The sequence below is a fragment of the Ciconia boyciana genome, chromosome 13 (assembly GCF_034638445.1).
Source record: "Ciconia boyciana chromosome 13, ASM3463844v1, whole genome shotgun sequence".
Taxonomy (NCBI): domain Eukaryota; kingdom Metazoa; phylum Chordata; class Aves; order Ciconiiformes; family Ciconiidae; genus Ciconia; species Ciconia boyciana.
This window is the reverse complement of record NC_132946.1, coordinates 8,446,112-8,463,711: the sequence shown is the minus strand read 5'-3', so window position 1 is coordinate 8,463,711 and position 17,600 is coordinate 8,446,112. Positions and strand designations below refer to the sequence as shown.

Sequence of the window (17,600 nt, the reverse complement as noted above, 5' to 3'; positions counted from 1 at the left end):
AGCTCAAGAGTTGAAGGTGTGGAGGGAAGAGGCCAGAGATTTAAGATCCTTCCAACATCTGGCCTGAGCTGTCCAACCATAGAGAACTTGTATTTGAGAAGCAGCTGAGCCCAGTGAAGGCGCTGTTGAACTCGTCGTTCCTGTAGTTTGCTGCACAGGAGAAAGCAGCATGCCCCTTGCCTTCCTCCTCCTTTCTTTAGTCTCTCTGTAAACTGTAGTGTTTCTTCGAACCGTGTGAGTTTTATTCTGCTTTGTTCTCAATCTCTTTTCAAAAACTTCCCCTCTTTTTACACCATTCCCATTCTGTGCCACCACCCCCAGAGCTCTTGTTTTTTCCTTTAGCACTCAAGTGCAGCTTTTCCCAGTGGGATGCCAGAGTTTGCAGAAGTCGCTGCAGAACACAGCACTATTTCCTGCTGATTTTTGCTTTTTCCTCAGACTGGGGGTTCTGTGTACACGCAAACACACAGGATATATATATATACACACACACACCTGGACACACAGTCCCTCTTCCTCAACCTTTCCATCTTTCCAGAGCTCAGCTGAAGCCATTTGGCTACTATATGATTCAAAGTGGCTCTTGGTGTTATCACAGGTGATGAACTGATAACCTTTCACATCCCTCTTTCTGTTCACGTTCTCGGGGTCTCCCCGGGCTGAGCAGACCCTCCGGCTGCACCCTGAAAACCCTGAAACGCTGTCTGGCACCGAGCCGGTTACGAGTCTCATCCTCCTCCTGTTCCGGCCGCCAGTTTCCAGCAGAGATTGCGTTTCTGGAGAGGAGCACGGGAAGGAAAGCGATGCTAAAGAGGGTCTCAGCGAGCACGTTAAAAAGCCACCACCGGCTTAACGAACAAATAACCCGCAGGCCCGGTGACTCGCGGTAGCGTGCAGCAGCGCGCCCCGCCGGCGGCTGCTCTCGTCTCGATACGCAGGCAGCACGAGGAGCGCAGCGCCCTCCCAGCGAGGGCAGCGCGTCCGCAGCCCCGCTGCAGTCACGAGGCCGGGGGCAGAAGGGGGAAGGCGAGGCGGCTCCGTGCGGCGGGCAGGCGGCGGCGCGGCCCCTTTAAGGCCGAGGGTTTCCTGCGCCTCTCGGCGAGTCACCCCGCGCCGCTGGGGAGCGGCGTCACGTGGGGCGCAGTCTTGTGACCGGCCGCGAGCGCAGCAGCCGGGGCCGCCCGCGCGGTGCGGGGCGCTCGGGGAGGGGCCGCCCGCGCGCCAGGGGCCGCTCGGCCGCTCCCCAACCCCCGCCGGTCCCTCGCGCCCGGCCCCGAATGCGCGGGGCGCCGCCGCCGGGGCGCTCGCGCCGCCGCTGAGCTCCGGCGCCCCCGGGCGGGGCGGAGGGGCGGCGCCCGCCAAGTTGGGCGCTGAGGCGAGGGCGCCGCTTCCTCTTCGCCCTCGCCGCGCCGCTGCGCTCGGCTCCGCGGGCAGGCAGCGCCGCCGCCCCCCAGCATGGACAACAAGCCCCTGCTGCAGGAGCGGCCGCCCGCCTACAGCCCGGCCGCCCAGGGCGCGGGCTACGACTACGGGCAGAGCAACTACGGCGCCATCCCCACCCCGCAGCCTGGCTTCCAGCCGCCCCCGCCCTACCCCTACCCGGGCGCCGCGGCTCCCGCAGGTGGGTCTGAGGCGGCGGGGGAGGGCTGGCCGCCAACTCGGGGGGCTGGGGGCGGGCGAGGGGTCCCCGGCCTGTGGAGGAGGGCTTGCGCCCCGCTCCCCCCCTTCCCCGGGACGGGGGGGCGGCTCTGGAGAGCCCCCCCCCCCCCCCCCGGTGACCGGAGGGGGGTCGGCGCTGGTGGTGCCCCGGGGGCCGCAGGCCGGCCGCGGGCTCTGGAGAAGGGCCGTGGCCTGCGCCGCAGAGGGGCTGCCCAGCAGGAGCGGGAAGAGCGGGGGAAACTCTCCTGCGTGGGGCTTCCCTATCAGGAGCGAGGCGGTTGGATCGTCGCAGCTTTCACGCTTAAAACCAGCGCAGGGAGGATCCAGGCGTGCAGGGGATCCAGGTGTTCGGAAGCGCCACCTCTCTTTCCCCTCCTTCCCTCGGTGCCTCTGAGGTGTAACGTCGCGTTTGTGTTTTGCCTTCCCCAAAATACCGACGGAGTTCGCATGCATCCCTCGGATGTGGGGGTTTTCTGCCTCAAAACAACGACAAAGAGGCACAGCTGTGCTAGCAGTAAAAGAGACCCCAAACTTGCACTTTTCTTTGCATGCGCTTCACTGTACTTTGGTTAATGTTTGTTTTTTCTGATACACTTCAGTAGTCTTGGAGAGACTTAAGCAGGTGAGTAGATACAGTACTTTTGTTAACTGAATTAATACTAACCTCTGTCAAAGAAAGAAGTAGCCTCTCAGGAAAGATTCTGTAGAGTTAAGGGAATGCTTCACAAGTTACAAAAAATACACTGAATACAGCAGACACAGACCCGAGTCATCAAGCTTTGGGTTGAATCTTGGGGCCATAGATTGATTTCCTGCTAATAACTTGGAACTTATTTTCCTACAAGTATTACTGATTATTTTCAGTTTAAGTAGTGAGGTTGGTGGACTTTACAGATGCATAACTTGATTCAAGAAAATCTGAGAACTGTGCCCTGGTAGAGAAGCTCAGAATGGATTGTACCTGGGCAAAGTGTACCGTGACTGTATGATTACACTGCATGCATCTAACCATCCCTTTAAAAAGCATTTTTATTTTCGTTTAATTTTTAATGTTAATGCAGTAGTTAAGGGCTTGTGTTTTCTAACTACAGCTGTTAAAATGACACATTCACTAGCTAACAACATGGATTTTCTGAAAGGTTTTTTTCTGTGCTATGCAACCTGCTTCCTTTCCACTTGCATCTTATCACTCCTACCTCTCTCTCCAGTTATAAACTTAATATGTGGAAGTTAGGCTGGAAACCAGAGGAAGACTCATTCTGTTTCAACTAGTTTGTCTGCTGGAGTAGGACATAACCTGATACATAACGTCCAGAAGTAAAAGCTATGATCATTGTTTGTTTAAACTGCTTTTCCCTGGTGCTCAAACAGTGTTGAAACAAATTCTCAAAGTTAATTATTAGCTCAGTGTCCTTTTTAGGTGGTTATATTGTGCTAGATACTTGGGTTTATGAAATGGCTTTGGTATTAGATACACTGAGTAGTGTGTTCCAACTCTGATTTTGATAGAGCTTCTTAAAGTGCTTAATCGAGACTACATTTCTATTTATTTTTTTCCATGTTCTGTTTCCATATTTTTTAATTATTATCATTGTTCTTTGTGCCTTATGTCCGGTGATTGAGGGTTTTTTTCTTATTTTAGGGTATGCTGTTCCTCCACCAACATCACAGCCAAACTATTCGAGCACGTACACCATTATTCAACAGCCTGCTACCACCACTTCTGTAGTAGTAGTTGGTGGCTGTCCTGCCTGCAGGTAAAATAGCTCTCTAGTTGAGAAATAAACTCAGTCCTGGATTTTATTCTTTAAACTACAGGTATCCGTATAATTCCTTGGTTTTCAGTAGTTTGTGTGTGTGTATTAGAATTGAATTAATTGAAAAAGCACTAAAATTTAGCAGTGGAGTGCTTTAATTTATGTAGTATGAGCTTGTCCTAATGGGCTTGTGACAACCATGATAATTAATGCAATAGACTTTATATATAAACATGAATCTGTTCTTCGTGATGGAGGAAGATCTGTAAGTGGTGTTTTTAATGAAAAGGCAGTTCAGTCACAGATGTAAAGGGTCAGTTCGTGGGGGAGAGGATGACAGGAAGTCCTCTCTGATGTGTTTATGCCCAGTGATAGTGAGTAGCATGATTTTATTGTGAAACTTTCTGTAATCTTTGACCATAGTCACTTCTGCTTATCTGGCACTCTTGTGGAAGGGCTTCTGCTGCTGTGGTGTGCGTCCCCATTCCCAACGTCCAGACTGCGCAAAACCAGGCAGGGTGATTGTCAGTATTGGTTGGAAACATCAGTACATTAAGGCTTTAAAAGATCTCTTACTTTAAAAGTCCTTTTACTGCGGAAGAACAAGGAGACTAATAGATTTGATTCAATGTGTTAATCCGATGAAGTGGTGAAAACCAGAAAAAGTGGTCAGCTATTAGCTGGAGTTGCAGCAAAAGAACAACTTCCCCCTCAGAGATCAACTTCCCTTCCCAAAAAGGAAGGAGGCACTCTGTTTCCACGTAAGTGCTGTAAGTCGGCTGTAGTCCTTTGCACTTCTCAGTTCTTCTCGACCCAGGATATTAACTAATGGGTGAGGGCAGCCAGATTGCAGCTGGTGCAGTTCAGACACTGGCGTGCCTGGCCAGCTCTGACTCAAATGCAGAATCATTCCCCTTCTGTTAAAACGTATGGGAGTTACCCTTGTGGTGTCTTGTGAGGGGGCACTTAATATTCTGCAAGTCTGAGCCCTTGCTTATCTGTTTCAAAACGTGTAGGAAACAGACTTGCCAGAATAGCTGAAATGCTACCAGTTTTCAGTGTGATGAATGTGATAGAGATTGCCATGGTGGCAGAGGCTGTCCCCCAGATGCCTTTTGGTTTTGTTAGAATTGGTGTTTGTCTGAGAGTCAGTACCTCCCTTCAAAGGTGGATTTAAGAAGTATCTTGTGGTGCTATGTAAAAACAGGTGCCTGCTGAAGTGCCACTAGTTAAGGCTGAAAAACCTGTACCAGCTAGAGCTATTGATCTATAAGCTGTATGTTTTAAACAGTGAGGGAAAGTTTTAAACAGTGAGTTCAGAGGATGTGGTAGATCCTGCCACCTGAGTAATTACATTAAAATGCTTATGCTTTAGCTCAACCAGAAGACACGAAAGATGTTATGCGTTGCTTGGTAAGAGGCAGGCAGTGTGTTTATACAGACCTTCTGGCACTAAACCCGATAAATCTCAAAATGTTTTACTATGAAAGTGGTCTTTGCAATAACTTGAGATTGGTAGACTCCTGCTGCTATTCTGAGGATTTTTTTTTTTCCTGGAAGTTATCCTGGGATGTGCTAGGAGATACCTTTGAAACAATCATTTGCAAGTATAATACCTAACTTCTGCCAAATTTGGGAAAATGAGCAATCTTTTGTAAGGTGTTTTTACGTGACCTCACTTGAATAGTTTTCTTAAGTCATCAGACTTGCTCTGCTGGAGGTACCCAGTGCTCTGTACATTGCAGACACTCTTTCCTAAAGCAAAATACCCTCCACAAAAACCTTGCTTACTCTTGGATCCTCAGGTTTTGTTTTAGGCTGTGGAAAATAAGTTGTGAGGAGAACTATGACACGTTGATTACTGTGAGGCATAGTACTGCACTGTTTAAACTGTGGGACTCTTCTCAGCACTTCTGAAATACTCTTGATCAGGGAATCCCAAGGACGAGTAACTGTATCTAGTAATGGTGTGTCATAGTCTTCCTTGCAGTATCACTATGTTTTTTCCTAATTGTCTTTAGAGGAAGAGTCAAGGTGTCAGGGTAGGAGGGAAAGATCTCAGATTGCTTGTCTTTTGACTAGTTAAGGAATTGATAGTCTGATACTTCAAGAGAAAGGACAGGGAGGCTGGGTGGGAAGCATAATGTTAGAAATATTCACGGCAACCTGAAGGGCCAGGGTTCATGTTCTGGAAGGTCACACTGGCTGCTTCTCTTGGAGAAAGAGCTCATAATCCTCTTTGACTTCTTAAGACCTTAAACATCGTTCTAGTTTACTTCCTCAGCCTGGAAACCTATTTTATGAAGAATGCAACATGCAGCTACACTCTGAATACAACACTGAACAGAAAAGTTGATGAAAGGGCATTGATAAACATACAAAGCTATTAATGGTACATAAAAAACTTTGTTATTAAACTGCCAAGTTAGTTGTCCTGTTACTCTTCTGATTTGATGCTGTGCATGATCGATAGAGAAGTCTATCTGCTTTAGATCATGAGGAAAGCCTTGTTTCTGGCTGTGGAATAATGTAACTGATAGAGTAGGCTAAAGCCCATCGAGAAGATTTCTACCATCAGAAATACAAACCAGCCTTTTGCACTGTGGCATTTATGAATGTTGTGAATTGAAATCAAAACCATTTCCAACTTAAAATATATGGTGTTGAGGAGAAATATGCAGTATTGGTCTGTTATTTGGGTAGGGGTCTATTTTATTGCAGTCATGAATGATCTTGGGATTAATAAGCTAGCTATAGTACCATTGATCTTTAGGCTTGATTTAGGGTATGAAGTCATAAAAAGTACAAAGTATCTCCAAAAGCAGCCTCTCTACAAGTAGGTAGTATGCCCCGGTCACTATGTAATTGCATTTTTTTTTTCTTCTATCTCTGAAGCATTGCTGCATCAGAGGGATGACTCTCCTGGCTTGCAAGGTGTACCTCTTGCTTAGAGTTATTCATTAGTCAGATCATCCTCATTCATCATTGGTCAGTGTTGCTTTCTAATTACAGACTTCAGTATTAATATATGTTCCATCCTTCCTTGCATTATTACAATGTCTGGGGTGGTTGTAGTCCTGTTGTCTTAGTGTGAGTTCTGCTCCCAACCCTGATGTACAGAGAATTAAACTGAGTTTCAGAATCTGCTCAGCTTTATTGCTCGTAGTTGACATCTAAGGATCGACAAAGTCCTGCTTTTAAACTATTTTATGTTCCCAGGTACAGATTGAGTCATTAAAGCCACTAACTTTAGAGATCCAGCCATGTAATTATCTTTTTATCTTGGAGAATGCAGTCTGGCTGCTTCTCTCGTGGTCACTTTCATTTTCTTTTTCTCCATCTTGCGTTGTTGGGTAGAACAAACTGTAAAGGAATGTTTGGTTTCCTATTACTTAACAGAAGAAAGATCCCTTTAAAAATTGTGAAAACATTCTCGTGATCTGATGTTTGCAAAAGCTGGTTCTTTCAAAATCTGGGACAGAGCCTGTGATGGGCCCTGTTGGGTTTTTGTTTTCCTGTTTAACAAGTACTCAGTTGTTCGGAAGAAAGGGTGAGGGAAAGGACATAACGCCGCTGCATTGTGGTGGCTTTCTCTTCTGACAATTAGAAAACATCTGCTTGAGAAGTATTGTAGTGGGTCCCAAATTACAATAACACTGAAGCTTCTTCCAGGATTGGAGGATGAGACAAGTTTGATTAAAACTGTATTTATTCTCAGATCTCTTACAGCCTTCTCCCTGCCACAGTGTTTGGTGTTTTGTTTTGGGGTTTTTTTTTGACTTGACAAAGTAGTAAGTTCTCAAGTTTTGGCTGAAATTTTGTTTTCTTCAATTAAGTGCATCTCTCCTGAGAGAATAGACTCTGGGAAAATTACACTTAGGTGATAAGTCCTTTAAAATTTCAGTCTTTGGGTTTTTCTTCAATTCTTTCAATCACAAACGCTGTGTGTGGTTTGATAGAAAACCTATATCCTGAACAGCCTTCTATAGTTATTTACAACAACTGTATTTAAACCTTATGTAAATATTCTTAACAGAATTTCATACTATGTACCAGTTAACTATGCCAGGAATTAAAAAAAAGGAAAAAAATAGACCTAGCTATTTAGAGAGCATGTCTGATATTCTGAGGAAAGCCTGTGGATTTTTGGTTTCTAACAGCAGGCTGACATGCTGGAGATCCTTTTGAATCTTGTGAGTGAAGTCAACTTCGAAATACCTTTTCAAGAGTGCTATAAAGAGGAATAGCTATTGCTCCTGACACTGGTTTTTGTCACAAAGATGATCAGCCTGCATTGGGAATCAGCGTAGCTCCCTCATACTACAGTTCGCAGCTTTTTGTCAACGTATGCTGTTCAGGCAGACTGGGACGTTCATCCCTGCTGTGCTGTAATTTGGTGGCTGGAGCAGTTAGGGCATGAAATTCAGCAATGACTTATGCATGTGATTGCAAAGAAGAAAGCCTTGATACAGCAGACTTGAGCAGATGCTATGAGTCTGCCATTTGGAATTACTGACTAGGATAGCTGTAACTTTTTTTTTTCCCCCCAGCCTAACAGCAGAGGCACGCGGCTGCTTAGCAGGAAGTCTGCTACCTAAGCCCAGAAGAGAGGAGGTGGTAAGCCTGTTAATAGGGTCCCAAGTGAGAACGGTATAGCTCTTGCTGTTTCTGAGGATTTTTGTTCTACTGCTGTGAACTGATTTGTGGACAATAATCAAAACACATTTTTCTAATAAATGAGACTTTATGCGATTAATAAGATACAGCAGGAATGTATTCCCTAATGGGACTGTATAAAAATGATAATCTGGTCCCTAACACCCAGTCTGTCACTGGACCTGAGTTGATAGCATTTTTTTTTATTAGTGTCACCATTTGTCTTGGTGTCTGTATTCTGGTAATTAGGATTTCTTTGTAGCAATGAGTTGTTCTGGGTGAGAAGAGGAAACTGCTCTTGTTTGTTGGTAACCTGAGGTGATACTGATTTGGCTGTGTATGCAGATGAGTGAGGAAAAAACATGCCAGATCTCAGTCTAGTTCATCATGGAGAGATGTCCTCCATCTACAGAGAATTTTAGCTGGCATGCTTAGCCTCATTTGTGAGGCTAGGCTGTTGGTGTGAAGCCATGAAGCTTGTCTCTTAATTAGTGTGTTCTCAGAATTGGAATTAAAGCAGTGGTGCTACTGCATTAGAGAGGGCTGGTGATTTGTAGGCATTTCAAGACAGATAACAGCTAGATACAGGCTGTTCCCATTGCCAGAATTTCTCTGGCTCTGCAGCCAGCCCTCTGTATAGGAAGTGGGGCCTAAAGCATAAGGAAGTTCAGATAAATCTGCAAATGCTGTGGTATCTCTTACTTGAAGGTGACTTTTAAGGATAATTGCATTTACATATATGTACAGCTTGTGTTGAGGAGGGCAAGCCAGTGGCTATGTATAGATTTGGACTTTCTGTGAATATGGATCAACAACCATTCAATATGCCTTCAAGGTGAGGCTAGAGGAGCTGGCACCTCTCTCTTCATGGAAATTAAAACTGTAAACATCCCATGCTTACTCAGTAGTTGCATATATAATTGTCAATTCTTTTTCTTCTGCTGCTTGCAGGTCAAATTTAACCATGCTGAACCTAGCTGCTGTTGTTGCATTAGCTAGGACAGATATAAAGAAAAGCTATCTACGTTTGTTTTCACATTCAAAATTAAAAGACTTAGTGCGCAGCTTCCAAAGTCCGTGCTTGTAACTGGTCTGATGTTTCCATTGAAATCTAAAGTTAGAGACTCAACCAACCTCAGTGGCAGGAGAGATGGGATACGGATTTGAAAATTCCACTTGCTTGATCAGTGAGGGAGTATCTGTGTAGAAGACAGCAGTCATCTTAAGTACAGTTTCTTTCTAGGTCTTGCAGAGCTTGTCATACAACCAGACTGTCTCTGGTTACCTGAGATGACCCTTTGACTTCAGTTGTAAGGGATGAAAAATGCTGACAAGCACACATTTAAATACTGTGATGTAGTGTTAAGTCTAAAAATATATGTGTTAAATTGTACTGATGCTGTGTCTGCAGATCTCACTATTGGCCTTCCGATCCTGAGCATTTGACTTGCGATAGTAATGTTTTAAGACTAATTTTCAAGAAGGGGTTGTCTGAAAAGTAATTTGGTTTAAAAAACTTGTCAGTGGGAATAATTGACCTTACTTCATGGAGCTGGCAGCTGCAGTTGTAGCTTAAATCCAAGATGCTACTTGCAGTATAAATAAACCTTTCCACTTTATTTTTAGATTGGGAGTGGTGCGGTTATAATCAGCTTTTGTGTAGTTTATGCTATAGAACAAAATTTATGTTTGGTTACATTAGTGACTCTACAGTTTGAATATGGAGTTTCTAATTACTCTGCAGCTCAGGTAAGATACACAAGCAAAAACTAAAATATTAATTCTCTGTTATAAAAAGTATTTTTTTTCTCCTTCTAAATTTAGTAACTGGCTAAGCAGTGATTGGATAAATGTTCATCTAAAATTAGATGGTGACACAAATCAACAGAAGCCAAAAAAGTGTTTGTGTAGCTAATGCTGTAGTAGTAATCACACTGCTATAGATGTGATAGGAACTGGCTCTGAAATAACAGGTATGTTGTGGTGGAGGTCATGCAGATACAGTTCTGGTAAGCTTTCCAAATGAGTGTCGCTTGTAGCTCACTGGTCTGCTGCTTGGCTGTACTGTCCCTGATCTCCCCCTGTTGCTGACCCAGCAGTGCTTCCTGTGGCTTGCTTTGTCCCTCGCTGGTCCTTTTCCCTGGGTCTGGTGTTGAATATGGATGGCGATTCCGCCCTTCCCCCCCCCCCCCCCCCCCCCTTTTTTTTTAATTGGCATTTTGCATTACCACAAAAAACTTCCTGAATAACTCTGTTTAGGGGGAAGGGAGTTTAAAATAAATTCTATTTAAAGTGTGAGGGACATCTGCTGACCAATAGACTTGGGCCTTGCAAGCTGATTAAGAGGGTTGATTGTAATGGGTTAGACAGCAGTCATCTATGCTTGTGTTCGCAGCTACTTGGGGCTAACCAGAAGTACCCTGATTGATCCCTCTCTAATGTTTAATTAGTGTGTTTTATTCTTTAAGGTCAGATCAAAATTAGGCTGCTTATACTCTAAACACACAGGCTTACTTGTCAGAAAGGTAGACTACAGGGCAGGAACTGAATATGGAATTACTAAGAGACAAGAAGATTTAAAAACACTAACAAAGCACAAGTTGAATGCCTGCAGGAAGGGAATGCTCAGTGTGTGTGAATGAAAAAGATGGCATTAGTGTAATAGCAAAACAAGGCAGGAAATAACAATAGCCTTAACGTGCTGTGTACTGCGCTTCGTATGCGTTTTCCAAAGTAACGTTATTTTTGGTGTCATTGAAATGCCTGAAAAAGGGACTTTGCCTTCCTTGGATGGATCTGTAGTACTGAAAACTGCCTAAATCTTTAGTTACTCAGAAACATCTAGATTGTGTCTGAGCCTCTGGGTACATATAGTATGTTACTGGCTTAACCTGTGGAGGGGGGAAAAGGAGAGGCCTCACCTCTTGAGCTTCTACTGCTGATTTGTTTTGGTCTGAGGGTGCTCAGCATTTCATGCATTTTCTCAAGTACAAATTGCTATATTCAACTTTTGCATCCAGGGTTGCCATTTTTGGTTGAATGCTAGTGTCCTTTCTATCCCTGCATCTGTAACCAGTCTGGCTATCTGAACAGTTTTGAATCACTTTGCATTTCAGTCCTATTAGCAGATTCTTCCCAGGAGATAGCATTTCTAGTAGCACATCTTTTCCCTGGTGAATGAAGTGGATGGTATAAGAGCCTTGTTTACTGACTCCATTCTTTAATTGCAGTCTAATTTTGAGGGTCACTTGCAATGTAATTTTACAGTTTTAGTGTCCAGGTACGTCCTAGGCAAAGAGGTTGTACAGCAAAGAAATTATGCTAAAGCTTTCCTGTTAGCCTTAAGCCATGCTACATAACCCCTCCTCATACACAATAATATGCTTGGGTAGGACAGCTAGTTGGAAATCTCTGGAAGCAAGTGATAATAGGAGGCTCTTCAACTCTGCTTTAGAAATCAGTCTAATAAAAGCATCTCTGCTTGGGTTAGTAGGCTCTGAACTTGACCTAGCAAGCAGATTTTGATGTTTCTTGGCACAGACTAATGGTGTAACAACTGGTTTGGGATTAGGGCTTGAAAGTTGGGTAGCAAGGGTAAGCTGATGGGAGCTACATTTCCTTTACTGTTTTTTCTTTCCTTTTGACTCTCTCTTATTAAGCCACATCTTTTTTTTTTTCCTTTTTCTTTTCTTTTTTTTTTTTTAAATGAGGACCAAAGCTGTATACAGTGGTCTGGATGAAGCATTCATAATCCAGATTATATGGGAAAAGTTTACTTCATGATATGCCCCTGTATGATATTTGCCTTTTTTCTAGTAGTGACAGTGACTGCTGTTCTGTTCATAATTTTTCAGTAACTCCTTCCATATTTCTTTCCCGGCAGCACTGTCCCCTCAGTCTGACTGTTTCCCCCATTGGTATTTCACTTTGCTGGGGAATGCTCTGTGGTGAGAGGGGAAGGGAACCAGGCACTGCTCCCATGGGCTGATGGGAATCCTGGGCTAAAGTTCTTTCTAGCAGAACACTAGATGCAGACTAAAAAGAAATACTAAGCAAGCTGAGCAAATCTAGTGCCTGTGGTTTCTGTGAGTGCTGTTTGCTGAGGTGATGCAGGGCAAGTGCTGCGAGTCAGTGACTAATGTGCCAAGACAAGGGTGAGTTTCTGCTTTGCAGCAGAAACGGCCTGGCTCCTTCTTGTCTGCTGGCATGTAGTGTAATTTGTCAGCACTCTCACTGTAGAGGTAGAAGTGCGTTGCATGCCAGGTGTGGGGTGTTGACTCTCATAAAACCAGTGGACGTACTTGTCATCAAGCCAGCAGGAGTGTAAAGGCTAGTTGATGGCACACACAACCGTGTTCATCATTCCCACAAGAAATGCTTGCAGTATCAGCTGGACAGATGTAGGCGTTGCCAAACCTGGCCTACAGAAGAGCGCTCTGGTAAACTGCATCACAAAGACGGTCAGCAGTGCTATTTCCAAGGAACTTGCTCTTGCTGCTGCTGAGTGTGTCTGTAGTCGATGGTCAGTATTAAAACTTGCAGCAAAAATACCAGAAATAAAAGCGGGATTCTGTGTGTTGAGTCCATACATTCTGTAAGTCAGGAACTCACTGTGGCAAAAATCAGTAATTTGAATCAAACACAAAACCTTAGTTAGGTAAGCTGGACCAACTGTCTGGTATGGCGATCTGTTTGTTTAGGTCTCATCGATAGAGACTGTCATATGCTTTTGGGGAAGATGTAAAGAAAGCTATTAAAAGAAAAAAGTTCCACTGTGATGTTATGCTTGATTCCTTAAACATTGCTTTTGCTTCAGTTGGAGAATAAGATACTACTAATACTGCAACTATTGTATGAAGTACTCAGTAAATGTTAGGTTTTTTTAGTACTTCTGGTATTAACGATAATATCTGTGGGTGACATGCCAGAACCATTGTCCTTTACAGCATGTGCTGATGGTATCAGTGTGCTGAATATGGCGATTCCATCCTGGAGAAAGGTGGTTTTCTGAATTTGGGCAGTATCACGGATACTTCTCAAGTTTTATTTTAAGCCAATGTTGATATCTATATTTGTGATTTGGTGATAGAGGTATGGGAATAGGAGGTAAAAGAGACTGGAGAGAGAGGGGAAACTTTTTCCATGTTTGAGGAGGCTTTCCTGAAGTGCTGTGGAGACATGGAGAAAAAAGGTGGTACTTCCTAATTCTACTAAGTGGACACTAATTCTACAAAACGTGTTCCAGCTCTGGGAAAAATGGTAGGATCTGAAGTCCTGGAGAGTTTGTCATAAAAGCAGAACACTTCTGCAGAGCTGAACTCTCACTGTTCTTATCTCTCTGGACAGACAGATGTCAGTGTTCAAGAGTAATCTTGCATTGTTGTGGCAAAATAAAGTGCTTGCACTGACAGAGGGAGCTCTGGTAGTGCGCGTGCCTGACTTACATGGAACAGATGGGTGATGTTACGCAGTTTGTAGGAGTAGCCACGATGAACAGCACAGGCTACAAAAGTCTGAGCTTTGGGACACTTGCATGCTAAGCCTAGAATCTGTATGGTGATTTGAGCATTAGTCTACATCTTTTAATTTGATGCCTTAAAGGAGTGTTATTTGAGGATATGAAACTACAAAACTACTGCTGGGATCAACTGTACCCTGACAATACCTTTACACCAAATATGAAGTTGACTTCTATCACAAGAACTCTGTAAACAGAAATAAAGTTCATCAAAAGGAAGGGACTGATGTTGAAAGCTTAAGCTGAACATGAAGTTGCATAAGCAGCAGAATATCAAGAACACTTTGAAAAGCCTTTGACTTCTTATGATGGTTGAGGGGAAGGAGAATGGTTCTTGAGTTTAATCAAGTTGTAATGTTGTAGCCAGTTGCAGTAAGGAAATGGTCTCTGCGTCTGCATCTTCCTTCATTCTGTGTGTACAACAGGTTGTTTGTGATTGCTCTGTAGGGAAACAACAACTTGTTGGCCTTGGCACACCTTGCTTGTAGCACATATTTCAAGGTCACTTAGCTCTGTTTCTGTTGACTTTCACTGTACCAGGGAATCTAAGAGGACACATTGTGCTCAAGTGTTTTGCTAAACTCCAAATTTTGACTATTTAGTGTAGCTGCTCAAGTTTCTTAAGTCTGAATACTCAGGCTTTACTGTCTGTCTTCATTTTGGGGGATGTTTAGATACAGCACTTGAGAAAGAAGTCAGGGACTGACATTAGAAAGCAGAAATTTACCTGAACAGACATCACAGAACTATGCCGAAACAGAATTTCTTATGTAGGGTGGTCATTCAGTCGAGACTCCGCTGGAGCCAGATGACATCAATAGTAGGTTCTCCTACAGTTCTAAAGGGACATCAGTTTTTGGAAGTAGAAACTGGGAACACCTACTGAGGGTTATTTTAATAGTGATGCGTGTTTGCCCTTTGGACTTTTCTAGCTACCAGAAACAAGCTTGTTAAACAGCTTAATGACAGTAGTGCTGCACCTCTGAGCTGTTCTGGTGACTTAGGAAGTCTGAATGTGAGTAGTTAGCATAGTCCTCTACACATTTATTTATTTGGCACCCACAACAAAGTGCTGACATTCAAAGTATTCTTTCACTGTAAATCTACAGTCAGAATTTTTTTAAGTCCTCCTTATCCTGCTAAATTGGTCAGAGCCCTAAATGCCCAGCACACCTAGCCCTTTGCATGTTACTTATATTGACTTGTGCTCTCTGAAGAAAGATATGCCAGCACATCTGAGGGAATGTGCTGGCAGCTGCAGGAACCAAACATGGCCAAGTTGTGTATTAATTTGAAGTAACAGACTGAAACAAACCTATTTGCATCTCACTGTCTGCAATGGTTTTAACTTGCTTAGTGAAAGCATGAGCTGGATGTTTCACCAGAAGTCCTTAACCAGCATTACACAACTCTCTGCCCATTCAAACCTTTCTCTTGGGAAGAAGCTGAGAAAAAGCACTAAATAATCAGATCAAACCATTCAGAAAACAAGGATTATTTTTTCTGAAAGAGCTCTAGTGTACATATACTGTGGGAGACTTGAGGTTGAATGAACTGAGAGTCTTCACGCCAGGGTAATTGTGGAAACTAGGTAGGCAAAGCATATGACACAAGTGTGACTGCTGCCTGTTGTAAAAGACCTAAAAAACTGAGAAATTGAGTTGTTTGGTGTCCAATAATCAGTATAACACCACAGGTACAGTTAAATCTTTAGCACTGTATCATTCCAGAAGAGTCAGTAAATTATTTTTAAAAGCAGGCTTCTTTTCATTTTTATGAGAGTAAACTTCAGTGACACTAAGGTTTAGTTCTAGAAAACTGTGTCCTCACCTATACAGAAAAACTTGACCCCAAGAAGGGCTAGCCAGGAAGAAAGTTTGATACTTGCTTCCAGTCTCCGTCCTGGATGTGTGATCTTTTACTTGGCAAGGTTAGTTGAGCTAGGATGCAAGAATACAGAAGAGCCATGACTTTCAGATTCTTTAGGGACCAGAGATGGCTGCAGAGGCTTTCATGTTAAAGCTTTCTGAATTGAGAATGCATGTGACTTGTTCCCACCGTATAGCAGGTGCTACACCTGTGTGCGTTCTTTGGTGTACTTGCATTAACCAATATTTGGAGCTGGTACAACTGCTCAGAGTTGTGGTGGCTATGTTTTGATCTAAGTACCAGTCCTGGATTGCAGTGATAGAGAAACGGTTGCTGTCTGGAACTAAAGAGCTAGTTTGAATTAAACCTTTTAGACTTCTTATCTACAGTCTGATCACCTGCAACTTTCCTGTTTTTCTTTAAGTGGCATAATTCAAAACAGTCTGCTGCAAGCTATGAAAATAAAGGCCTTTTAGAGGGAAAAAAACCCAACCCCAAAACCTCCTTGTATTTTATCTTGCTGTATAAAACTGTGTGTGTTTTAGTGACTGCCAGATCACAAAGTGCTAACTTTGGGGCAAACTTGGTGGGTGTCCTTGACTGAGTCTGTTTTCCATTTTTACAGGGTTGGCGTGTTGGAGGACACCTTCACCTGTCTTGGTGTTTTGTGTGCCATTGTATTCTTTCCAATTGGGATTCTGTTCTGTCTTGCACTGAGGCAGAGAAGATGCCCTAATTGTGGGGCAGCTTTTGGCTAAGGGGATGAACGTGGACGTGCTTATGGAAGTTACAACTGTTAGCATACTCTTTCTAATGTAAATGTCATGTACAATCATTTTATTTGCTTCAGACCTGTTTTGTAAAGTGTGAAGAAATTTAGTCTCTTGCATGTAATTTAAACTTAATCTTTTATGAGCATGTGCATTGCAAAACATGAAAACCCAACTTGTTTTCCATGTTTAGTGGCACCTGTTGAAAACTAAATAAAACTGCTTTTCCTTTTGCAATCCTCAACTTGTGGCTGGATTATTAAGTATGTGACTAATGTGTCTGATAACATGTAGTCTGAAAGTGGAGTTAGTATTCCTAGCTACAACAAAGTATAAATATTTGCCAGAATCCATACAATAAAAAAAAGACATGGTTTAAGGCTGTATGTCTAAGCACATCAGATGTTTTTGGGGAGAGTGCTGTGTGTGCTACCACTGTGCTAGTGGACCCTTCTCCTCCTTCTGAAGGCACTAGTAATAACAAACAGTAAGAGCCCTATTTTAATTAGGGAAGGTTTTACTTATAGGGACATGTATGACCTCCAAGGGCTGCAGTAGCAGTGTCCTATCTGCTATAGCTGGTATTGGTTCACAGACAGCAGTAACTTCTGCCTGCAGCAGGGCACTCTTCTCTAGAAAGAGAGGCTGTGGCACTGCCAAGTAGGAGCTGCCCTGAGTAAAGATTTTTGCATTTCAGATTATTTAATTCTGATACTGAATTAGCAAAAGCTTATACAATGTAGATTGACTTGCCTCTAATATGCTTTAGATAATGGGCTCAGGTGCAAGCTATACTTCTGAAAAGTTGGTGTTGCAAAAGGGGTTAATGAATATTTATGCAAGGTACCATAGCAAATGAGGTGTCCTCAGCCTTGAACTTGACAGGCAGTGTGAGAGGAGGAGGTGGAATGAGTGGACTCTACCTCTGCAACCATCACATGCTCATCGTATACTATTTTTTGATATTAAGTAACTGAAAGGCATTTCACATGACTTGAATTCACTGTTTATAGTAGTAGAAGCAGGCACAACAAAGTCAATATCCATGGGATGCCAGAGGAAGCATGTACATATGTAAAGTAGAATGATTGAGAGCAAGTGACTACTGCGTTAATCACTTGCAGTAGTCACGCTACAGACTTCATGGGGCAGGTGGGAAATATCACCTGAACTGTACAGTGATAAAGCACCCAATGCTGATGCAGAGTGAAGAGTCAGTTTCTAACATTCCAGACTAATTTCTGAGATGATGATTACTGTAGGAAAAGTCTTTCAGACAAGCTAGCTCCATTGGATTTAGAAAATCTGGGCCTGAGATAACAAACTGTACAACTCTGCTTGTGACTGAAGTTAAAAGCTGTATTTCACTTA

At 43.3% G+C, this 17,600-nt stretch overlaps 1 protein-coding gene across 1 annotated transcript; it reads left to right on the top strand.

Moving 5' to 3' along the window:
- Positions 1–1,134: 1,134 nt before the first annotated feature.
- BRI3 (brain protein I3) lies at positions 1,135–16,473 on the top strand. Its single transcript, XM_072878117.1, has 3 exons — positions 1,135–1,621; positions 3,302–3,416; positions 16,085–16,473. The coding sequence occupies exons 1-3, from the start codon at positions 1,456–1,458 to the stop codon at positions 16,215–16,217; spliced, it is 414 nt and encodes a 137-aa protein (XP_072734218.1). The 5' UTR covers positions 1,135–1,455; the 3' UTR covers positions 16,218–16,473.
- The last annotated feature ends 1,127 nt before the right edge of the window (positions 16,474–17,600 follow it).

Excerpts from the sequence above, each read along its gene's own strand:
- BRI3 (XM_072878117.1), top strand. The coding sequence starts at position 1,456 with ATGGACAACAAGCCCCTGCTGCAGGAGCGGCCGCCCGCCTACAGCCCG. Across the intron at positions 1,622-3,301 it reads GGGCGCCGCGGCTCCCGCAG|GGTATGCTGTTCCTCCACCA; the intron begins GTGGGTCTGAGG and ends TTCTTATTTTAG. Across the intron at positions 3,417-16,084 it reads GGTGGCTGTCCTGCCTGCAG|GGTTGGCGTGTTGGAGGACA; the intron begins GTAAAATAGCTC and ends CCATTTTTACAG.